Source organism: Lates calcarifer, linkage group LG16_LG22 (assembly GCF_001640805.2).
Source record: "Lates calcarifer isolate ASB-BC8 linkage group LG16_LG22, TLL_Latcal_v3, whole genome shotgun sequence".
Lineage (NCBI taxonomy): Eukaryota > Metazoa > Chordata > Actinopteri > Centropomidae > Lates > Lates calcarifer.
This window is the reverse complement of record NC_066848.1, coordinates 18,190,421-18,215,946: the sequence shown is the minus strand read 5'-3', so window position 1 is coordinate 18,215,946 and position 25,526 is coordinate 18,190,421. Positions and strand designations below refer to the sequence as shown.

The 25,526-nt window shown below is 39.7% G+C and overlaps 1 protein-coding gene across 1 annotated transcript; it reads left to right on the top strand.

Moving 5' to 3' along the window:
• Positions 1-671: 671 nt before the first annotated feature.
• On the top strand, positions 672-25,260 carry pdxkb (pyridoxal (pyridoxine, vitamin B6) kinase b). Its single transcript, XM_018660870.2, has 11 exons — positions 672-980; positions 8,296-8,350; positions 13,849-13,953; positions 14,164-14,247; positions 16,661-16,695; positions 17,199-17,284; positions 18,217-18,262; positions 18,359-18,470; positions 18,627-18,763; positions 18,881-18,947; positions 19,747-25,260. Exons 1-11 carry the CDS (start codon positions 900-902, stop codon positions 19,860-19,862), a joined length of 924 nt encoding a protein of 307 aa, XP_018516386.1. The 5' UTR covers positions 672-899; the 3' UTR covers positions 19,863-25,260.
• The last annotated feature ends 266 nt before the right edge of the window (positions 25,261-25,526 follow it).

Sequence of the window (25,526 nt, the reverse complement as noted above, 5' to 3'; positions counted from 1 at the left end):
TCTCTCACCGCCGGATATGTTGTGTGGTGACAGAGGCAGTCTTTGCCAAGTCAGATCCCCCCTCAGTCACGACTCTGTGATAGAGATGGTGTGAGTCACACAGCTGCAGACGCAAACAGACACAGAAAACTGAGCGCAGCACCGAAGTTCATCCTTAAAACAGCGAAAAAAATAAAATAAAATAAAAAGATCGGCGGGGAATATACATATTTTGACCAAGGAATTAATCTAAAAGGCTTTTTTAAATTGCTATATAAAGAGACGGAAAGATTGTGACAACAATATAAGAGAGTTGTTAATCACATTCATACAAATCCAGCTGTTTTGAAGGAGGATGCGCTCACTGGCCCTGTAGTGACGTCATCTGGTTTAGGCGGTCACTCAGATTGCCTGTGCAGAATACCGGCGTGCGTGCATTGTGCGTGAGTGTGTGTGTTTTTGTCCTTCAGTGTTGCACCTGCACGCGACCCCCCCCCCCCCCCCCCCGAGCTGTCTAGTCAACTCGTGACATATTTTTCTGGATAATCAGCTGGCGAAACGTTAATGACAACATTAATAACAGTTTAAAAGGCCGTTACCCACACTGTGTGTGTGTGGGGGGGGGTCGCACACACTCTCTCTCTCTCTCTCTCTCTCTCTCTCTCTCCCTCCCCCCCCTCTCTCCCCATCACAGCGCACATCACCAGTTACAACCTCCACACGCGCTCACACACACACACCGCCATCCTGCCTGTGACACACGGCTGGTTAGCTAGCAAGCTAACTAACGTTGCTTCTCATCAACCGGCGGCGTTGTCGTTGTGTTTGAATTTTGATATCTTCGTACTGTTATGTGCAGACGTGATTATCATTGAAATAACGGATTATCTGCATCTCTCCTCGGCTGACCGGGAGCCGCCATGGAATGCCGTGTTCTGTCCATACAGAGCCATGTAGTCCGGGGATATGTGGGCAACAAGAGCGCCTCTTTCCCATTACAGGTAAATACAAATTGCATGCACCCATTATCGGACAGCGGGCGGCGAGACACCCGTTATCGGACACGATCCAGTCTGACACGCTTGGTTCCCCTTTACCCACAAATTCTGACTGCGACTCTCCATCAACAGTAAACTGACGGATGTAAATGCAGAGTTTTGTAACGATACGCGCTAATTACATCGTACAAAGTTCGTACAATCTTTGCTAACATTAATCGGTCATCCGCCTACTAAACCGTCGCTGGATGAGTTCATTTGTGGCCGTCGTTAGTTATAGTTTCCCCGCTGTTTAATTGTTAAAGGCCTTTAATCATGTTATTTCTTGACGTGCTGTGAAAAGCTAAAAATAACCGTATAGTAACCTAGATGTCAAGCAACAAACGCCAAGGCAGGTGTCGTGCGAAATCCAGTTCCCCCCACAAACCGTCTCACCGAGAGATGTTTAATATGGATCATCAAGCTCATTAATAACGTGTTCTTGTTTACTTTACGATGTTTCACATTTAGGCTTTTCATGAAAGGGAGCCTCGTTATCTGAGGGATAAATTGCAGCACGTCACCAGTCATTGAGGGTGTCCGATGATGGAGCAAGGTGTTTTATTCTGTGAGGATTTATTGTCCATCACGAGAAAACATGTATGTGCTATATAAACTAATGATAAATGCCAACTTCGACGTTGTTAATGACTAGTTTGTTCGCCAGAGGTGGCAGAGTTGTGTCTGATAATGGACCCCCAGGTGTTAATCAAATGACCCCTGCTTAAGTGGTGGGAATGACAATAACGCTTGTGTGGGAAAAGCTTTCCACTCTTTTTGGTCACTGTACAGTAAGTCCTCGGTTAGACTGTCAGTTACAGTATTCACTGACCTGGTTTGCAAAAGTGAGTTAATGATAATATAAGGGGTCAGAGGGAAGTCTGACCCAGAAGTCAGCCTGTTAAGCAGTCACCACTCAGGTTTCCATCAGTTGCTCATAGCAGCAGACAAACAAGCAGACAGGTGTAATGGTTATGTTTTGTAAGGGAATATCTGCATGGACAAGTCCAGCTTCTGGCACTTGATAAGCACAAGTCAGTACTGGTGGGGGGGTGGGGGGATACATTTGTCCAGACTGGGGAGAGGGTTTATCAAAGATATTTTTTCTTTTTCAGTGAAAGTTTTGGTAGCAAAACCACAGACTTGCAGAAATTCTGAATCTCTTAGCAACCTACCTTTACTATTGCAGTATCTTTATTTTAGTATCTTTAGCTGGTAACTGTTATTTATTATTGGTGTAAATCTGCTAACTTAATTCTAATGTAATGTTACAGTGCCATAAGTTATTGTCATGTACTTGTTAGGACATTAGGACACTTTAAACATAGTTGTAAATCAGTGCTTATTTTATAGCACATTAAGCTGCAAGTGACCCTGGCAAGAACAGAGTCCTTATGTTTATGGCTAATCTCACAGTTAATCATTGAGATGGCTGACAGCTCAAGGTGTTCACCACAATAGCCAACAGAAGTGAAGAGAACGGATGATGATTTTCAGTTTGTTTTCTCTGACAATGAATAGTAACTGTGATTTTAACCCCTAATCAGAGGGTCGTCTGAAGAAAAGGGAGGGTAGCAGGCATCAGTCATTTAACTTGGACTGTAAAGCACTTGCAGATGAAGAGCTCTTGAGTGCAGCTTTTGAGTGGCTCAACATGTGTCTTGTTCTTTAGTTTAATAATAGGAACAGATGACTTTGGTGTTGAGTCATTACATGCATAAAGAGTAGTAATAAAGCCCTTCCCTAAAGGTACAGTTGATGGAGTGCTGTACAAGAAGGCATAGCCACCAGAATAAGGAGCCAAAAAGAGCAAGTGCATTCAAAACAAGCCATTGTTTTGATTTTCTGTGAAAGGACACAGAGGTTATTAGCTCCTCCTGGCCATGAAAGTGATAGTCATTTCCTTTTATGATCCCTAATGTTGACAGTAGTATGATACCAGTGATTGCTTTGGTGCTATAATTGCAGAATGACGATACTGGTGATTGTTATAGTTTAATATTTTACACGAGCAGCAGCGTGGTAGTGAGTATTTATGGGGAGGCTTGTGTAGGCCGACAGTACATGTCCCATCATCCTGAAAGACAGTCACTTCTTGTGAGAAGTGCCAAGTCTATTTTTAGCCTGCTGTGCCCCGGGATGTATTTTGTGGTTATCCTAATAGCTGCTGGGCTTTGATGCATGTCACCAGGGTTCAGTGCAGCCACTAATGTTCAGCCACTACGCCTGATTAAGGCCTGTTTGTACCAGGCTAATGTTAAAATAATATTTACTAGTGTAGCTAACTAAAGCTTACTCTAGACACTGATATTAACTAGTATATTAACCTGAACTTGAGCTGCTTACAGTTTAACTGTAACACTCAACATTACTTGTGATGCATGAGGCTTTTTAAAGACACCAGTATCCAATATTTTTCCCCTCGTGTCCACATCAGTATGCATTTTGTCAGGGTGTTGGTATAGATAACACTGTCTAAATTTTTTACAGCAGCGCAAGAAAGAAACCAACTACAGTTAAGATATATACATATTAAAGTAACTGTCTTTAATAAAATGTCCTTGCACAGTGTCTCTTACAAATAAATAAAATCAAATAAAGATAGTGATTCTATTGCTAAATTAACAGTAGTATCAAGTGTCTTAGCTGTACTGAAAAAGAATAATTAAAAAAACACCACTTTCACAATCACCAAATATTGATATGTAAGGAAGTATTTGACAGCTCCAGTAATTTTTCATCTCATCTTTAAACTACCTATATACTAAGTTGTGATTTTTATTATTGAGACAGTATTGGTAATAAAGACTTCAGCCCTGAAGTCTTTTTAGTCCGTTTACAGGCTAACCTGCACAAATTTAAAACCTCATATAGTCTTGGATGCAGCTAAATGTAGAAGTTTACAATTTAAATGAACTAGTTTGAGTCTTACAGATGCTGTGATATCTTTAGGCACGGTTCTTCTGGTGAGAAATTAAACCAGTCATGCAGAAATGTCTCTCAGTTGCTTTCACTTTATTTCAATTTATTCCAACAATGAAACTGGCTTTATTTTTCATTGTAATTTTCACTGATGGGTGTTATTCAGTCTTACATTTAAAGAGACAAACCCTTCAGGCACCATGTTTTAACTTGAATAGGGCTGCAAATAACTATCGTTTTTATTATCAATTGATCTGCCTTTTTAAAAAATGAATATTATTAATCAATTATTCGTTTGGTCTGTAAAACAACAGAAAATACTAAAAATGTCCAAGGTGATGTTTATAAATAGCCTTTTATATTCGACTAATAGATGTTCAGTTTACAGATCTTCACAACCATTAAACCATCAAATGTTTGGCATTTTTTGCTGAAAAATAGACATAAATGATCAATCAGTTATCAAAATAGTTGCAGATAAAATCGTTTCAGCTCAAACTTGAATGAGATGTTAAGAAGGATAATGATGTAAACACACCAGGATGGAGTCAAATCCAGTCAGAGAGATATAGCATGAATAGATGCCAGGTAGATAAGTGTAATTTTACAGTATTGTAAGTGTATTTGGCTGGTGAGTATTGCAGTATATTTGTGAATGAGTCTCCACTGATGCTTGTGGACATGAAAAAAAAAAAACAGACAGTGTTTTAAATTTAGACTTAGAAAGCCCACAGGTCAGTGAAGAAGCTGCTCTCATTTTTCAGAGTAATAAACATGATTCAGTTGGTGTTGAAGATAAGGGATAAGATGATGATGGCGATGGTGGTGATGATGATAATGTCGTCAGCGAGCGTGCAGGGTATCCCTCTCTCTGTGCTGTCAGGACAGAGCGTCTCAGGCCTGTCAGGAGGCAGGAGACTTCAGTATGAAGAAGCAGGGCTCAGATTGGCTGCTACAGGATTCCTCCTAATGACGTCATTGAAGATGGAGACAGGCTGCCTCAGAGCCAGACTGGATAGATTCAGCTTTCACATAGAAACAACGTTTAAGTATGAGTGCTTCCCTCTGGCACAATAAAAATAAGGATTTAAGCATTTATAGGTATTTATATTGAGAGAAATTCACTGAGTATTAGTACTTTTAGTCTGGCTCCCCAAGTTGTTTTTATGCAACAGTGCCAAAAATGTACTGGTTCCAACTTCTCCATTGTGAAGACTGTCTGCTTATCCATGTTTCACAGTGTTGTATAAAAGAATATTTTTGAGTTTCAAAATCATTCTCAAGACATGTAGTGTAGAAGTCACTGTAGATTCATAGTAGGCATTTTTCTGACACTTTAAAGACAAAATGATAATTGGCAGATTAATAAGACAGTTAGAAGATAATTGTTAGTTGCAGTCTGAAGTCACATACAGAACAGCATCCCTGGAACCAGCAGGGATGCTATCTTTGTTTAAGGGCGCTTCAGCTGCTCAGATATTTGCTGACATGGGTTTCTGCAGGTGCTCATGTAGCTACTCTGCTGTCCTGGGTGAATCTTTGTGCTTTTACTGTCAAGAAAAAGCTGTTACAGTCCATGCTCGGTGAAGAAAAAAAGTGCAGTGCAACCTTTTTTTACATCATATCACAAAAGTTCCAGCTGGCAGCTCATTCAGTTTTAGATACTGATGCTAATGCTCAAAATGTCCTTCAGAGGAGACTGATGCCCTGTGAGAAAATGACTAATTCCTCATTGTTGATATGCAGATAAGCCTGTCTGTGGTGATTATTTCTACTCTTTGGAATCAATATATAGCCAGCCTGCACCTCAGAACTGTACATCATTATTTGTGCTTCGTGGGTATAAGGATATATCATGCTTGTAGCATATGTACATCAGTACATTCTTTCTTATGTGTTATTTTATTTTGTAATCGTCTCATATTTTGATAGATGACAGTTGACTTATTTTTGTTAGTGAAACAAAATAAGTAATCTGAAAACGTCATGTTGGGCCTCTGTAGCAGTGAAATACCCCTTAACATCAGAAACATACTATAAGTTGATGTTGAATATATAGTAAAATGTCTGTCTGTTTGTGTTGAGTAACATAGACATTTGTTTAATATGGTGCAAATTAAAAGTGAAGGTACAGGAGCTAACACAAAGCTGAGGGACTCTGACAGCTAAGTCACGATGCAGTAAATATAGAGTTTGTGTTGACTCAGATGTGATCAGCTCGTACTGTGACACATGTTAATTAAACTCTTAAGTTGTCTGTTGCGAGAGGGGTTTCCTCTTGTTTTTAAGTGTTTCTTCAAAGAGGCAAAATGTTTACTTTTTCTAAACACATTTAGATCCTCTCCTCAAGTCTGTGACGATGCTTGAGTGGAGGCTTTCCAGTCAGCAGCATTGTAAACAGCCTATCTGTGTCAGTGACTTGAGGCTTAAGAATACAGCAAGAAAGGATGTGACCTAAATAACATATTCTTAGCCCCATGTACATCAGAAGGCCATAAATACAGTTTTACATCAACAATTTGCTTCGTGCTCAGCCAAAGGAACATGTTGTAAGAGACAGGTTGTTCCAGCATTAAATGTTTCTGTTTCTAAAATTGTCGACTGCGTTTTTGTTTAACACTCTGAAACATCAAATATATCTTTGAGTAAATGTTTAATAAGCTAGCATCAAACTATCTCAAAATCAACTGTCTTTCCACTTGGCAAGTTCCATGTTTTGCAGATATTTGAAGTAAAGAAGTAAATGCAAAGAGAAATTCAAATTAGCCTTTCTTCAAATGATAATGCACTGTTACTGCAGTGCATTACAACTACAACTAGCTAGTTTTAGCTAGCTGTACCAAATAAACTGGAGATTAAGTTTATATACCACTGTTATTTAATATTTAGACTATATAAGACCTTATTTAGGGAGGGAATTTTTATTCAGTTCCCAGTGCATTTTTTGAAGTTTCACTGAGTAGGACTTAATTTCCACTCTTGTAGAGGAGGGAAAATGTATTTTTTTTTCCCATTGGAAATTGAGAGAAATCACTAAGATTAGGAATATATAGAATTTCATTATTCACGCCTCTGTGTGTCTGCCAGGAGTGTATTCTTGCAGTACTGACTTTTAAGAAATGGTGTAATATTCTGTATTCTGACACTGCTGAGAGCTCAGCATGTTTCCTGAATGCCTCATGCTGGTGATACAAATACAGTATCTCACCTTTCAGAAAACATATGCCTCACTTTAGAGTGTTTTCATTAGTCAGACAGCAATAGCAGGAGCATTGTCAAGCTCTTCCAAGGTCAAAGCTAATATCTATGCTCCTTTTTCTCAGGGGGAATCACTGCCTGTCCCCACTGAAAGCAGATTCTAGTATCTCAAAGTTACACTCAATTGAAAAGAACAAAGACCTCATTCACTCTGCTTCCTTCCTGCTTTAGCCCAATTAAATAAAGTCATTCAGATAACAACTGACTGCGCACATGGATGAGTCACGTGTCTCTCTGTTTTTTTTTTTTTTTTTTTTTTTTTTTTAATATCTGTAAGAAAGACAGAGACCGGAGAGGACACCAGGAGTTGCTTTTTGTAACCAACTCTACAGATTTCAGCTGAAGTTAAACTGAGAGGATGTTGTTTTAACCTCCACCCACACATCGCGGCAGGGGTTAGTGGAGTTTTTACCACCATCATGTAATGTGATGGTATTTGAGGGATGGCTATTAGCATGGATGGATTACTGAGCCATGGCAATGACCAGGCACAGACTAAGGGGCCTGAGATGCCAGGGGGCTTCTGGGCCAGAGCTTCTGTATGAAGTAACTCATTTTTCTTGTTTGAAAGTCACAGAGCTCAGTTAAAAGACACACAATGACAAGAAAGAGATGACAACAACTAAAAAGAGTGCAAATGATTGAAAAGAGATGCAAAATTACCACAAAGAGACACGAAAGGACCAAAAAAGGGACATAAAATAACCACGAAGAGGCACAAAACCGAGTCGCAAAATGACACACAGCTGCCTAAGAAACATGTAGTAGCCAAGTGACCAATTACTTTTGAACCCTTGCAATTTGGGCACTATGTTAAAAGGACTATATCTTTCAGTATTGATAATATTATAAACCTATTCAAACTGTAGAATCCATTTTATTTTGTATTGAATGAGCTGAAGCAGAGTCTGAAGAAGAAGAAAAAACCTGTCCTATTACTGGACAGGATTGTAGTTGTGGACTGTGTGTGGAGGAGTGTGATATGTTTGTACAACTGCGCTTAAAATACAGTCAAGCTGTCAAATTTATAGCAAATATGGCTGTTACTCTGAATCTCTCCTGACACCTGAACTGTCTCCTCTGTGTTTCCTATTTCCAGGTTTTAGGTTTTGAGGTGGACTCCATTAACTCTGTCCAGTTCTCCAACCATACAGGTAAAGCTGATGAAACAGCAGATTTCTTTGTGAGCGAGTATGTGTGTGCGTATGTGCCTGTTTTAGTTGGCATGTGTGGGTGTGTATGAGTCAGTCACTGCCTCTGGTGTCGTGATGAGGTGTTAGTGAGCGTTAGAGAGACGGTTGTCGTCGAGGCAGTGGCCGCGTTTAGGCTGACGAGTCAACAGATGAGTGAGCCAAGTTTTGGGGAGGTCAGCAGCTTCACTGCAGCTGCAGGGCAGAAACTCCATTCACATTTATGTGGGCTTTCTCTCCCTGTCAGTCCTGGGACATCTCAGACGCTGCTGATCTCATTTCAATGAAACTTAATGCAATGACACCATTATACTCTGTGCTCAAAAATAGTATGTTAATGAACAACAAAACCTCACCCAGCTAGTTTGGTGAACATTTTCTATTTAAATATATATCCAGAAATCAGTAGAACAAATGTAGATCCTCTTCTTTTGTCCTGTTTTCCTTCACAGCTAACAAAATACGTCTGTAACACCACCTTCTGCCACATAAAATAAGTGTTTACCTCCATCCTGCAATGTCCTCCTTCTGACTGTCTCTCACAGAAGGATCTTCCTTGTGTTTATTGTTGATTATCACAATAATAATCAACAAACTATATACTCAGAATGACTGAAATGTATAAAATATACAGCAAATGCTGTATATTCCATGAACTGTGAAACTGGGATTTAAGTTGCATCCTGTCACAGACTGCCTCAGAGGAGGTGTCTGCATCATCCCTGCATGTCGCATCCACTCGCAATATTTTGATCTAATTGCAAGTCCCGTGAATGACTAAGTCTGCAGTGTGTCTTTCCCCTGTCTTGCACTGATGGGCCTCAGCTCATGTTATTCACGCAAACTGAAGTTGAAGAATGAATCAGCTGAGCGCTGTGAAAACAAACACATCTGCTCAGCTGTTGCTTGTTGCTTCACATTGGATACAAGCAGTATGCAGACTCAGAAATCCTCACAGGATCAGCACATTATGACAAAGTTTTTTTGGCTGGTGGCTTATCCTATATGCTTATCCAATGTTTTGGTTGGTTGGTGAGCTTATGAAATAAAACATCCCATTCTATATTTTCTGGCTGGTTGATAAGTGGAATCCAAGAGACAAAAGTGAATTGCGCTTTTCTCTTTTTTCCCGCCAGTTACCTGTGTAGAAGAAGTAACTTCCATTTGTTCCGACTGACCCATTTCAGGCTTTCTGCCCTCCTTTATACAGAGTATTTAGTTAATAATGCTTTTCTCTATTGTATAACAGTGCGTAGTGGTAAAGACTGTCTAGTTTTTCATTTGGTTTAGTTTGAGAATATAAGTAATCATAATATACTCTAGGTCTGCATGATTTTTTTTTTTTTTTTTGCTTAGAATTGCGATCACGATTCTGTTGTTCTTTGCACTCATTTACCCAATAGACTAGGAAGCAGAACAGAAAATATAATGGTCCCTGATATAGGACAGGCCATATCTTAAAGAGTATGGTCTAGACCTGCTCTATATGAAAAGTGCCGTGAGATAACTTCTGCTGTGTCGCTATATAAATAAAATTGGATTGAATTTAATTGAATGTTTGGCTAAGTGGTAGTTGATGGAGTCTGTAATTTCCTTGTGTCTACGGGAGCTCGTCAGGTATGGTAATAAACTGTGTAAGGTTCTAAAGGCCGGCCCCTAAATATCGACTGTTTTTAAAGCTGCCTCAGAATTCACACACACAGTCACTGCAGCAGCAACAGTGTGACAGGCTCTAAACTTTACAACCACATCTTGTCTTAAAATGACCAAACCACAAAACTAACTTTACAGTTAGATACTTAATGACTCGCTCTGATTCTCTCCGCTCCAGTGTCAGGTGAGTTCTACCTGCCTGCTGACAGCTGCATGCCCACCATGAGAAACTACACATCTAAAGCAGAAACTACTGGTGATAAGACAAGTTAAAACCAGCTGACAGAGTCTGTCTGCAGGAATATTACTGCCACTGCTGAAATATTATAAAGTTGCAGAAAACCTGGTTGAGCTGAGAGGGAGAGAGAGAGAAAGAATTGAAAAAGAGAAAATGGTAGAATTAACTAGCTAATCTTTTTTTGTCAAAAGCACAGTGCCATCAGCAGGGTTTCCTTCTGGATTCATTTAGCTGTGTTTATTTGTCCTAACACAACGTCTGGCTTCACACTGTCATTAGCCACTTTCACTCACTCGCTCTCGCCAGGTTTATTTGAATTTCTGCTGCTCTGAATCATGTGGTGTAATGACGCATCATTGGCTGAGGGAGATAGAAGCGTTCGTTTTGATGCAGCAGGTGTCCCTGATGAAAACGCAGCAGAATCGTTGTCATTTGGAAATGAGATCGCATAGAGCTCTGAATCGAGATCACGATTTTAATACGATTAATCGTGCAGCTCTACCATGTAATAACCCCTGACTCAGCTGCATTCAGTTTTAAGCTGAAGAAAGTCAGCAAGCTGTGTAACGTCTGATTGATACAATTTCATCTCCACGTGTGGGCAATCTGTGAACAAGCACTTTTGCCTTTTCTGCCACTTTCTGTGTTTAGCCTTGTTTTTCCCTTGTGTCATGTTTTCCAAAGGTTGCTACATAGTACTCAGTACAGGATATTTTATTCGCAGTTGATTGACGTTCCAGTATTTAGTGAGGTTTGGCTTTTGTCTTCAGGTAAGGATGGTAGGGCAAGGGGACTATATTTGTTTTTGGGGTTTTTTTTGTAGGATACTCGCTGGCTGGATGAGGCAGATATGACATCATTTTGAAGATTTTACCTAGAAATCCATTTTGGATGATTTGGATGAGTACCCTGGTCAGTGGTTCTCAAAATACCATTTTAGTACATTAGAGCCATTTGGGTGTTTAAGCCAGGCATTTGGACCAAATGCAACCCATGTAAAAAAAAAATTCAAGGGGCTGCTTTGGTAGGGGTGAATTGCCTTTGTTACTGGAGAGATGGTGATATACTATTCAGGAAGACCACTTTGAGTAACAGATCGATGAGTTTAGACTCACAGAGACTTACCAGAGGCCAAAATACTGCGCATGATTTTATGATCTCCAAGTAAACACGCTGTTAAAAAACCAGAAGTGCTGCATGTTGACATTTTCTGTAGCCCTCTGCATCAGCACCCTCACAGTCCCATTGAAATGAATTAAGAGGTTGTGTTTTTCATGCAGTCGTCCTGTCTGTCTCACCACAGTCTGGATGGGATTCCTGTGAGCTCCCAGCAAAATCTAAGTTCTGTTTAAGAGCTGACCAGAAGACAGGCAAGAATGTCTAATCTAACCATCGGTTTAGTGCTCACTGTTCTTATCGCCCCACATACAGAGTAGACGGTAGACGGTGAGGATAAAGTCAATTAAAAAATCAGTGGCAAAAACACAGTACAACACATGTACGGTGTAAATCATGTTTGTTTGAGTGACCTTAACAAAAAAATATGCCTCAGACTGTAGTGCTAGTTTAATCAGATCTTGCATATTGGAAATTAACATTTGCAGTTCCTTTGAGGAGAGTGTGTAATTTGATGTGACATATTGAAGAAGACGTTTGCATCTGAGAGGGAGAGGGGTGGCTGGCGAGAGGGACAGGGAACGTGAATAGAGAGAAAGAGAGACAGGACAAAAATGAATCAGAGAGACAGACAGCGGGTGAAGGACAGAAAGGCGGAGGGAGTGGAGAGAGAGCGACAGGACGCAGCAGTAAACAGCAGCAGGCGCTGTGAATTGCGACAGCAGCAAATGATGACGACAGAAGCAGCTCTTATCTGTAGGCTTGCCTTCATTCTCTCTCTCTCTCTCTCTCTCTCTCTCTCACACACACACACACACACACACACACAGCGCTCTGACTGCTCATCTCTCTTTCTTAGCCCCTTTGGCTTTCTCCCGGCTTGTTGCTTAGCAACCAGAACCCCCCACCACGTGACCTGGCTGTGACTCACCTGAAGCTGCGACATCATCGGCCTGCAGCAAACATGTCATACGCAGACAGACGTGCACTAGCGCATGCTTACATTGGCATTCACGTCAGTACATACAGTACCAAACACATATACCCTGATGTACAAGTACGCACATATGCAAACTCAATACACTCCTCCCCACACAATGTAGGTGTGTTTGTTAGCAGAGGGGTCTGTGTCCTCGTCCTCCCCCCTCTGTTCCTGGTTGACCAGATACTGTGGCTCCAGGCCACAGTATCTGGTGTGTGTGTGTGTGTGTGTGTGCGTGTGCGCGCTTATGTGCACTTCTTAAGAATATTTTAAGTTCTTGGCCCTGTTCTTCAAATGTGGCTCAACATATTCAGCAAACTGTTATCAGGCTGAAATAATCCTGTTAATTCTCAACCAGGTAATTTGATTCTTTCAACACAGTTTATGGATTGATTAGTTAATTCTGGATGAAGGTATCTTGAATAATAGTGGGCTTTTATTTTTAAATAAAGGCAAGAAAGTTGAAACCATGATCAGTATTCATATGACTGGCTTAGTACCGATCAAGTGATGTTGGGTGCATGATCAGTGGGGGTGGGTTCTGCCTGATGGACGTGCAAGAGATTATGAGTGATAATCATAAGCTTGTTATGAGTTTGAACTTTAACTAAAAGCTCTCAAAAAGCAGTTTTAATTGCATGAACATTTCCAGTAGATTCTGCAGTTAATCATTAATAGATTTTAGAGTTCTAATGACAAAATCCCATTTTTAACATCTAATTAAATGCAATATGGTCTTCTTTTGTTCACAGTATTTAAAATATGGACAGCTTATTCAATTGTGATATTACACAGCATATCAAAATTATTTATGTTCTCATCTATAATCATAATGATATCAACACTCTTTCATCATAAATCTAAGAAAGTGAGTCATTGATATATAAAAAGAGTTTGTGTATGGGATCCACCGTAAAATGTCTTGATCGTGATCCAGCTAACTGTCAATAAGCTGCACTTCTGCTCTGAGAACAGCTCAAGATTAATTTTAAACCATCTTTGAAGAACTTGTGTTAAATCTTCAGGATCATAATCTGAATCAGTGATCCATGTACAAAGAACAGGACTCAGTTTTCTTTGGCCTGAGCCATAGTGCAAAACGTTTTCTTTGTTGTGCAAAGTTCATTGACACTGCTCAGGTAACAGGCCGAAGACACACTGAAGCACCAAGATGAGTAAGAATCAAAACAAAATCGATTCCAGTTTCTGTAACTGTATCCAAGAAAGATGGAGCTTTTGGAGTTTGCATGTGAGGTTTTTGCTGTAATTTACCTTTGTACCAGTGAGAAGAGTGTGGAACAGTTGGATATGAGTGTTGGTTCAGACCAACCACTTAACTGCTGCTAGCATCTGTTGTCACATATACACTATGTGTGTGTGTCTATTTTTGTTCATGTGTCAGTAGAATAGAAGCGTTGCAAAGGATCACAGTCAGCAACTTAGCAAACACAATAACTCCTCTCCTCTCTGTAGGTTATTCCCATTGGAAAGGCCAGGTGTTGACAGCAGATGAGCTCCATGTTCTTTACGAAGGAATCAAACTGAACAACGTACACCACTATGACTATGTTTTAACAGGTATTCATCACTTAAACACTGCTTAAAATTACAACATCTGTAGCTGCAGCAGTTGATCACTTTTCTGCACTTAGACTCGGTGTGGTGTTAATTTGATCTTCATAATCCTGCTTTAATGATCCCTCCAGTATCCATCTCCATCTATTTACGTTCAGTACTTGTGTGCAAATCATAGCTGGCTTTTGTCACACCTGTGTGTGTTGTATTCAGGGTATACCAGAGACACATCTTTCTTGGAGATGGTGGTGGACATTGTTCAGGAGCTTAAGAGAGCCAACCCCAACTTGGTGTATGGTAAGTATTCAGGCCATAACCTCATGATTTTGTTTGATGTATTTACTCTAGCAATGTGTTTTTCAATGGAAGCACAGCAGAGAACAGTATAAGAAATGCAGAAAACACAAGTAGAGCACAGGTTCTTATTTTTCTAGCCAAAGTTCACATTCCAATCATATAAGTCAAGCTTTTGATTGGAGGAGAGCTGCTGTACTGATACGCATGAGAAGTTAATTGCTTATTCCTGCAGCCTGGAGCCAGTTTTTGACACTTTTTCCTAAAGGTTAATTAATGCAGTTTGGGTAATGTGCAGTTTTTATTGCATCAATGTAATGTGGTTGCACCTACAGTAGGGACATTACAAAGTCTAAAAGCTTTTCTAAAAGGTTGGGTTATGTCAAATTTTAAACACATTCAAGCCTTACTTAGATTTTACAGCATGATGTTCTATCATCAGTAAATTTTTGTCTTTCTGGTCAATGATGTGAAGTTTATTCAGGCTACTTGGTACTTTTAATACCCCATGACTTCAAAGTTAACAGTTACCTTTAGATGCCGTTTTTGGACGACCAAGCAGTCATCTTATTCCACTTTCAGGCTCATAAAGTTGTTAAAAGTTGTCAGCACACCGTTGCCAATTTACACATCTGCATGCAAGTAGCAGCATCGGCATTCATTTCAGTTAAATTTCTGTCAACCTGATGCACACTGTATAAGTCCAATATTCACACTCCTTACAGTAGCTCTCTTTTGGTCTCCACCAACCCCTGACAAATAGATCTGTTTCTTAGGTGCTAACTTTGTCTGCTGCTGGGCAGGTAGCATGCAGTGGATTTATCAGAGAGTGTTTGAGGAAAACAGTTGTGTCCTGCTGTTGGACACAGGGGTGATATTGCTAAAAGCTAAAAGAAAACACTGTGTAGAACAGCATTGTCGAGTGACAAATCTCTGTGAGTTTCTCACTTAGAGTGACACCTTTGACATTAAACATAGTCATATGATAAATTGTTAATATGTGAAATAGTAGTTAGTGGAGCTTCTAATATGAGTAAAACCACATTCAGCAAGGTTAGCCCATGATCAAACATAAGATTGTGTGAGACAGTGAAAAAAAATCCCCCAACAGGATTGAACAGTTAACAATATATTGAAACATTTTAAGTGATAACCTGGTAAATGAACTCATGAGTTTATCCAGATATATGTAGCTTGATGTTAATCTTCAGAGAAGATCCGGTGTCTTTCCTCTTAGCCAGGAGGATTTTCATCTCTCGTTTCACCAATCAGTTTCACTCAAATCAAGGCTGTTGCAGTTTGGCCTGTAGACACTGTGTTAGTGGATATAGTGAAGACCTACTGCCACTGTTCAAAACAATAAGCAACCAGAGGGTGACATGCATAATGTGCTTGTGTTTACCTAAGTACTTTTTGTTGTGTACCAAAAGAGCTGTGTTACAATATACTGTTGAGATGTTGCCAGATATTCTTACACTGTTCATATTGTGGCTGTCATATGACAAAAGGATGTAATTTACCTGTCTGTTGGTATTAACAGAGGAAGAGAGCAGGAGTTTTCTTATCGGATACAGAGTAAAAGTTGAAGCTCTGTCCAGCTCTGTTCTTGTGAGCCTCAGAGCTGCAGAGGAAACTTGCTGAACTCTGTGCACAAGTATCATATTTGAAGATCTAAATGGTGCTCAGCAATCTTTTATTTAAAGTTTCTCTAATTCTTATTTTATATTAACAATGTTATTGTAAGAGGTGTCACTCATAGTAACAAACCCACAGAGAATTATCAAATGATTCTGCAGTTTCTCCTCAGGCCTACAGGGCATTTTAGCCTCTTTCAGGTCATTGTTTTGGTTCTCAGCAGCAGGCAGTTGTTTTCAGCAACAATGCTGTGATAAACTCACTGTATACTACCTGCCGAGCACCAAACAGTTTGCAACTAGCTGATGAACATAGTGGAGCGTTTAACAGCTAAAGACCCAGATATTCCCCTCAGGAGTTAGTGGAGAGCAAAACAAAGCAATAAGGAGAGGGATTTTTTCAACTTACATTCACCAGATGGGCTAAAACACGACTCCAAATGAATGCTAATGTTGTTCCGTATCTGCTTGATTGTAAATGAACACCTGTTTGGCACCATATTCACCATATTAACTTTATAAGGTGATAATAAGGCCACAAATCAATTAAAATCTAAGAGCCACTAGCAGAGCCTTTAGGCTCCTTTTTAAAGTAGTAATAAAGTCTTTAAGTAATGGAGGTTTTTCTGTCAGTCTCTCTACATGCAGGTCTGGATGTGTTTACATCTCTAAATCCAGTTTCATGCCTCCTATCACTGCAGTGTTTATGTAATGTGATGATTTTTGGAGCTGTACAGGTCTCTGCTGGGTGTCTGACTCTGAATGTGTTTTTGTCATTTCAGTGTGTGACCCTGTCCTCGGTGATCATGGATCTATGGTAAGGTTACTTGTAATTTTATGCTCTATGTACTGTATGTGCAGTTGTGTGTCTCTGTTGATGTCTGATGTTAGTAGATGCATTTTTATTTTGTTTTTTGTACCGTTAATGTGTGTGGGAGGGTTTTAATGTTCATCCTTGTGTGTGTTTTTATCTGTATATATATGTGTGTGTGTGTGTGTTTTTAGTGTGTTAGTGTTGTGGGGGTGTGTTACAAGACAGATGGATTATTGCAGTCTGAATGAAGTACATATACACAGTGACTCAGTGTGCTTGTGTCTGTATGTATGTGTGTGTGTTGTGTATATATTACATTGTGCAGATGTGCATTTTCAGGGATTAAGATCATATTCTGTCAGTTAGTGCTCATAATTTAAAACCATGAAAGCAAAGATCAAAGAAAAGCTCTGAATTAACTGAGCGTGTAGTTCTTCCTCAGAGCTCTATTTGTATTTTCATTATGCGATGTTATGAGACTCTAACCTTTATGTCTCGATCAACAGTATGTTCCTCAGAATCTCTATCCAGTCTATAAGAACAAGGTGGTTCCTGTTGCTGACATTATTACTCCAAACCAGTTTGAGGCTGAGTAAGTGCAAGTGTTGTGCTTTTATTTACTTTTTCTTCTTTGCAAATGTGTGTTTTAGTTTTACATGACAACATGACATTTCTTCAAATTACCTACACCCTATTGAGTTTGAAACTGTGTGACTAGCAGAGTAATAGCGCAACTCATCTTTATGTAATGCCACTCATATTGTTATCTAATACCTCCATTTTGTGATCCCAGAAACTTGGGAAAGAATTAACAGAAAAATATGCCTTAGCGTCCCTCTCATCCCCTCTCATCTCCCCCACTTTAACCTTGTTTAGTTGTTTTAAAGATACAGTTTTTATTCCATACTTTAGGAGAATATGTTTTCCTGTAGAAACTGTTTGTTCTAACACTAACACAGTAAATCTGTATAATGTCATTATTAAAGGTGGTCAAAGGCTGCACAGTTACATTGGATGGGAATGTAGCAGATGCATAGATAAATCTTGGGATCTAACATTTTGAATAAAATGCTACCCACATTGCTTTGTAAAGATTTACCTGCTGCACTGGTGCAGGGTGAAAGAGTTTGATATCAGTGTCTCTGGTATAAATTCTTCAGATACCAGTACCTGCTGTTTAGTTTGAATAACATGTTAATGACCACCATGGAGAAACATAAAGATATAAGGGGTTTTCCACATTTGTGTAGCCTGTTTTTCCCCTGTACTGACTGAACTGCTGTAACATTAAACCAGAGTTTAAGAGGTGTCTGTGTGTTAACTCAACCCAAATCCAGCTTCACTGTCATGTTGCTCCACCTAGTGGTGTGTCTTGTCTGCCATCAGAATCACCGTAAAGTGTTTTCTCCACATTTCAAAGGCTTTTTTTGACTTGTAGATTTTGCACTTTATTGCACAATAAGTCTTCATTTAGACCTCTTTAGACTCTTTAATTATTTATATGTTTGTCTGTTTGTGTTTTAGGTTATTGACAGGGAAAAACATCAGCACAGAGAAAGACGCTGTAGAGGTAATAGATGAAGTATTATTTAATCTTCCTTTCCTTTCTACACTTCCTCCTGATTAATATACATGCCCCAGTATCTCACTCACTGACTGTCTGCAGGTAATGGACCTTCTCCATGCTATGGGCCCGGACACAGTGGTCATCACCTCCTCTGATCTTCCCTCCAGACTGGGAGATCGCTTCCTGGTGTCGCTGGGCAGCCAGCGTCATGGTAGGCGACGTTTGAAAGAGCATGCTGTGTGTGTCTGTACATGTATGTTTGTGAGACAACTGTGGGAATGCAGTTTTGACATGAATTCAATTTGCATGCAGTGGAAGCAAACTTAATAAACGGTTTAACTCGCTGTGTCTCTGCTCCGCTGTTCAGTTCGTCCAGACGGCAGCAGGACAACACAGAGAGTTCGAATAGAAGTCCCCAAAGTGGACGCTGTCTTTGTAGGAACTGGAGATTTGTTTGCTGCTATGCTGCTAGCGTGGACACACCACTACCCTAATGACCTAAAGGTACAAACACACACACACAACTACCCAAGTGGCCAAAAGACAAGAACACACATATATACAGTCATAAAACATAACAACATTACTCTATTTTTACTCTCATCCCTCCCTCTCTCTCAGACGGCCTGTGAGAAGACTTTTTCAGTGATGCACCATGTCATCCAGAGGACCATATCTTATGCCCACGGTATGAAAAGTAGAACTTGTTATCTATGTCCAGAGCTTCGATTTGGCCCCAACATATCTAATTTATACTTAAAAAAGAATGCGATGGCTTTGTTGAAAGCGATAGTGGTTAAATGCAGAGAATGACATGTAAAGACGCAGTAGGTCTGCTGCATGTGAGATGCTGAATTTTCAGATTGACATCTACAGTGTACTACAGATGACATAATGGGCACTCCACACAAAAAGCCCTTTTTGAAGCATTCTTGACATCCATCATTTGTCTCGTGGAACAGATACAGTATGCTGCCATTTTAGCAAATATAACAATCCACACAGACTTTGTGACGTGTATTTGTAATGGTCTGAATCCTTATATTCCTCATGTGTACTCTCAACTGACAACCATTCAAATGACACAAATCTCCTGTTGTCTGCATGTTGTAAACTTACTAAGTAGGCCATATCTACAGAGACTGATCCAGGACCCCAGTCTAATTATGAGCTTCTCCAGTTTCACTATCAAACTTTTATTTCCCCTACTAATGCCAACAAATGCCAGAATTGCAGCAGCCTGTAAATGGTTGCCATCTGCAGGTCTCAACTGTTGCTGCTGTCACTTTTATCGACTTCAGGCTGTATAGGTTTCGCTGGTACTGCAGCTCCAAAGATGGTAATTGGCTGAGCCTAGTTTAGGTGTGACAGTGTGTGCAAACTATTTTGACATTTAAATTGCATAATATAGCTTTAAAATAAATGTTTATCTTTATTCATCTCTACATTTCTATCTGCCCACACCCACCTACCCCTCTCTCCCTCAGAGTTAGCTGGTCCTGGTCGGAGGCCCAGTCCACCCCAGCTGGAGCTGAGGATGGTTCAAAGTAAAGCTGACATAGAAGACCCTGCTATAGTTACGGAGGCCACGGTCATATCCTAACATTACCCACCCATAAGACTCATACTAACCTTGTCCTCTTCACCCATAAATCTCTCAAATCCTGTATCTCAATGAATCTCTCATCACTGTAAACCTTGACTCTTATTTCCTAACTTCAACACCTCATCATCCAGATTCCTTAAAACCCCTTAGTATTGTAATCCCTTTAGTCCGTTAACCCTAAACCCTTTGCCCCTTAAACTCCTCAGTGTCCTAACCCCTTAAACCGAACCCTTTACCTGTAACTACTGCGTCCCTTGACCCTAACCTTGTTTGGAACCAGAGCCATGGATAGACAGAAGGTTTGGTCTGGTTGGACTGTGGCAGCCTCTTGCTGCCTCTTCTCTAACAGGGTATGTGAAGTCAGCCGCTTTATGAAAAGCTGTAGGGTTAATTTGAAGAAACTGTGAGGAAGCAAGCAAAATAAAATTAACTGAGAGGAGGAGCTGCTGTCAGAAGTTTTTTTTTTTTTTCCACTGTGAATTCACATTTGAAAATATCTATCAGCACTTGGCTTTGTATATAAAGAAAATTTCTAAAAATAGGTTATAATATAGTGGGAATGATTTGTAGTCATTTGGAAAAAATGTTCAAAAAAATCAAGTGAATTCCAGCTACTGAATGTTACAGTACCTAAAAGTTCTCCAAAACTCTACCTCTAAATTATTAAATATAAACTTGCCTACTTTATTGCTCTATTACTGCCAAACCGCTCAACTCACATACTCTGGTATGTTACATTATTGACAGTGTTGCACTCTAGCAATGGTCCTCCATAACAGTTGCTAAGTAGCAGGATTGCACTGGTGGTACTGTAAAATTATAATGACCAGACACCGTTTATCTATGGCTCTGCCCACTACTATTTCAACCCCCTCCCCGTCTTACAGCAGTGATGTAATGGTGACCAAGTCTAACCCCCAAGACCCCTTGACAATAATAACAAAGGAAAAAAAAAAAAACGCACAATGTATAGTTGATGTATAGATGTTGTACTATAACTGTATTGGACCATCTGTATGATATCTTCTATCTGATCTGTCTATTGGACCATTGTGTTGATGCTACTGTACTATAGACCACACGCACTACAATATCACCCAAACCAGAGACATTTGGGCTGGCTCTGGCACCCTGGGAGGCTCCAGTGGCTCCAGTTGTTGTCACTTGTTAGTAATAGGTAACTGTCTAATAGTCATAGTATATAGTTGAACCTCTTTCATCTCAACATAAAGAAAAATGGGCAACCTGAGCTGTCTGAGCTGTCCCTGGCTGATTTTACTTATGTCAGACCAATCAGAAATCGGCTACCTCAGTGCCAGAACCAACCCACATCATGCCGGGCGGTTCCCGGCCCAGCTCTGGCCCAGAACCCTATATCTGAGAGTTGTGCCACTGAATTTACTGGAGGCCTCAAGAAGTAGTAATAGGAGTCCTTCCTTGTCTCAGCAGGAGACTTCCCCCACATCTAGTAGCAGCTCTGCAAACGTTTGTTGTATTTTTGGTTCACTTCACACTCCACACTCGAAAACAGAAATGGTGCCAGTAAGTCATGTTTCAACACAATGGCAGGAGTTAAAATTTTAAATATAAGATTTAATATCTGCAGTACTATCTGGGTAAACTGATGCATGTCTTTTTAGTATCACCTAATCTGTCTATTGTTTTTTCAATCAAATATGGTTTTGTCTATGAAATGACATGAAGTTGTGAAAAATTTCCCAGAGACCAAGGTGACTTCTTAACTAGTGCCTGCTTGAAAGTTGACTGTTGCCATACTGTTAAAGCACACAAAAAATTGTTAGATTACAACATGTTTTTAATACAGTAAAGCGTATCAAACCTTATACACAGCACTGTCCGTTTGCTGGCACACACAATCAAAAATCAGGACCATCCTGATCAAATCCACAATGTGGTCACCCAGTGGCTAAGCGGCTGCTAAACTAGCTAACCTAACTTGCTTCATTGAAAAAGCCATATTGTCTTCCCAATTGTTGTCAGCTGATTTGATACTACGCTGTCAATCTAAAGTTTTCAATTATCCTATGAAATGATGCTGGTCATAAAAATCTTGTGGTTGAACTGATAATTAATTCTAAATGGACATCATATTCTGTTTTTCACAGTGGAGTGTGATAGGATAGGAGTGAAGAGAACATGACATGCGACAGTGGTCATGAGCAGGTTTCAAACCAATGATGTCGCAAGAACTTGGCATGTGCCTTAGCCCGCTGAGCTACCAGGGCACCACAGGAAATGAGATTTTGATAAGATTTTAACATTTTTAAGTTACCTCAGAATCTTTCTTCCCCTTGTTGCGTCCTGATTTGAATGTTCAGTAATCTTTTAACAACAGGAAACAGCAACAATCTCAGCTAACTTTGCCTAGCAACAACATACAGTTTTGGAGACTGGAGGCTTTAAAAAAAAAAGAAAGAAAAAAAGAATAAGAAAAATCCAGATGCCATCAGTGTCCCACCTGAGCTGGATGTAAGGTTCTGGGCAGGCCAGTGTAATTCTGTACTGCTGTTGTTTCTCTATGGACTGTACTGTGATACTGCCTTAGGAACCTAACATCATATTGCCACAACACTGCTCACTGAGGAAGAGGAGAGGGAGGAGGAGGGAAACATGAGATGTCTTAAATGTAGGTCCTTTTGACTGCACATTTCTGTTCTGCAGTGCGCCTGAAATAAGCAAGGAATGAGATTGCATATGCTGAAATTTTCTGTTTGAATCTATAGAAATGTTTGTTAGGTCTGCAAGTAATGATTTTCTCCATTATTAATTGATTATATTTATTATTCTATCAGGTAACCAGTTAATCATTTGGTTTATAAATCAACAGAAAAATGGCACGAACAACTCCTTGAAATTGTTCCTACCATTGAAATTGAAATTATTTTTCCAGCTAACAATTCAAAGCCCAAACATATACAATTTGCAATGATATAAAATGCAGAAAAGCAGCAAATCCTCACTTTTGAGAGGCTGGTACCAGCAAGTTTTTAGCAAATTTTGCTTCATAAGTAACTAAACAATTGATCAAAATTGTTGTCTGTTAATTTTCTATAATTGATTTAACATTTGAGCACTAAAATGTTCCTGTTTGGTTTCTGCATTTTAACTTTATAGACCAAACAGTTTGAGGTCACACGAAAACACCTCATGGACTAATGGTGGGGAAAAATGCTGTCTCATTCTTATTCTTAAAATTGTAATAGTAAATATTGATTTTTGTACAAGTACAGCTATATTGTGCCACTGTAGCACTGATTGTCATATCAGTAACAGACTGCTGTGTCTGTGCGCTTGGCCAACCAGCTTTCAGCTTTGCTATAATTAACATGTGCACTATCCAGTCCTCTGCTTCCTGCTAACAAACCAGTCAGCTGTATTATCGGGTCGAAATGTGTTTACCTGTTGTGTCCGTGTGTGTTGTGTGTGAGAGAGTGTATGTACATGTGTATATATAAATGTCCTTTATGGTCACAGGGTTTTGTGTGTATGTGTGTGCATGTGAAATGAAAGAGGAAATCCCTGAAAAGTAACACTGACAAAGGTGGGGAACGAGGGAGGAGAAGGGTTAAAAAAAAAGACAGGAAAAGTGTACATGAGGAGGGGAGGTGAGGTGAGGTATGTTCAAGGGGACAATCATTCTGTGTTGTTATGCAGTGTTGCACCACTTGTTTCCCCTACCTGCTAAACAAACAGAGGGCTGTTTTTGTTCTGGACTTATTGAAAGGGGGACTTTCCTTGATACCTCACATCTCCTCTTTCTCTTCCTCCCCCTCCACCCATCCACATCCAAATATCTGTCCACCTCCCCACTTGCCTTCCTGCAGTTGTTGTGTCTGTATCACTAGTTTTTAAACCTTAGCCTTGCTCTGTGTGTATGTGTGTGTGTGTGTCCGTGTGTTAGATTGTTATACTGTGCCCCAACTTCAGCCTCTCTGCTAGATCTGTCCCCATGCTGGTCACATCAACCTGCCTCTATCTCCACTTGCTTGCTGTGTCTTTTGTGATAAAGCTAAACTTCCCTGCACTCTTGTTAAAAAAAAAGAAAGAAAGAAAGAAACTGCTGTTACCCTACCCTGCTCTCCCTGCTTTTAATAACTCTTCCTCCACCCTAACTGCTGCTTTTGGCTTGTTTTAACTACACTGCATTTGATTCCTCTGTTAAACATCTGGATTGAGCTGCACCAGCTCTGTAAATCCTTCACTAAGTTCGTGCAGAAAGTCCATCCAAAGTTCTTGGTAACCACTAGCTAGTTTCAGACTTGTGATTGTCTCAATTAAGCTGTACCATTTAAAAATCAGAAATGTCTTGGTTAGTTCAACCAAAAAGGTATGGGTTCACTTTATTCACATATGAATAAATGGAGAAATTAGTGAGGATAATAGTTATCATTCATGTGGGTAAAAGCGCAGGAAACATTTTTTCTACTGAGCTTCCTTCTGTGAATAATTGGATTCCTTTGCTCATTTAGTCTAATGTTATTAGCATAACATTTTGAAATATGAGATAAATTGTGTTATTTGTAAACTGTAACTTAAGGTTTTACCAGTTTACATCATAAATAAACAGCATTTTGATGTGTCAGGTCAGTTACTTTTTCAGTCTCTTCTCAATCTGAATTGGTCATACATGTGCATTATCAAGTTTGCATTAGCTTTGTCTGCTAGCTAGTTTTTCTATTAGCTAATAGTATGTGACAGTAAATATTTCGTAACAACGAATCTCTACATTGTGCAACCTATTTTATTTTATCACTATATAAATCTCCACTCACTAAGCCCTAACATAACTTGGATAACTAAACTAAGTCTACAAACAGCTGATCTAACAGGCTACTGGTTACTGATGAACGAATGAATATGGAAACCTGCCCTGTGCAATCAGGCCCTGTGTCTGTAATTTAGATGGTTACAAGTTACCCTGCCTTCCCATGTGGCTTTGCTTGCTGCTCACAACAGTCCACGCTCTCCACCCTCATACCTTCCCTCCTCTATGTACTTGCTGTCATAGACCCCACCTTCCCCTCATCCCCGTCCCCGTTTGATTACAAAATGTCTGACACTAAAAACTGCAATGACCCAACCGCCTGTCTCTGACTGTGGTCCTCTCCTCCTGATGGACAGTTTCATTTCCACCATCTTGTTTTTCTGTTCTTGGTGGCCAAAACAAAACATAAAACAAAACGAGGAAATGTATAATCATTGTTTGGTAACTGTTTTTAGTGCTATGTTTTTGGAGCGTTACGAGTATTTTCTAACATGTTACAATAAAAGATTGTAGTGTACAAATTCACATTTATAAAATATATATATATAGATATATATGAGAAATGTATGTTCTAATGCAATAAAGAGAGATTAAGAATTATGAAAATTGGATTGATCTGATCATTATTTATTTATTTATTTTAATCTTTTGCTTCTTTGTGTTCCTGTTTAATATGCTGTCTTGTCTGGAACAGCTGTAATATGTAACTACTGTTCTATGATTTCTGGGTGACCATCCAATGTTACATAGACACTACATGTCTGTAAAATGGCTAAAATGTTTCAGTTTAGATCAAGGGGCTACGTGGACGTGTGGTTGGGCCATGTCAGGGTGTGTCAGGGTTACAGTGCATTTCTTTAATTTGAGAAAGGGAT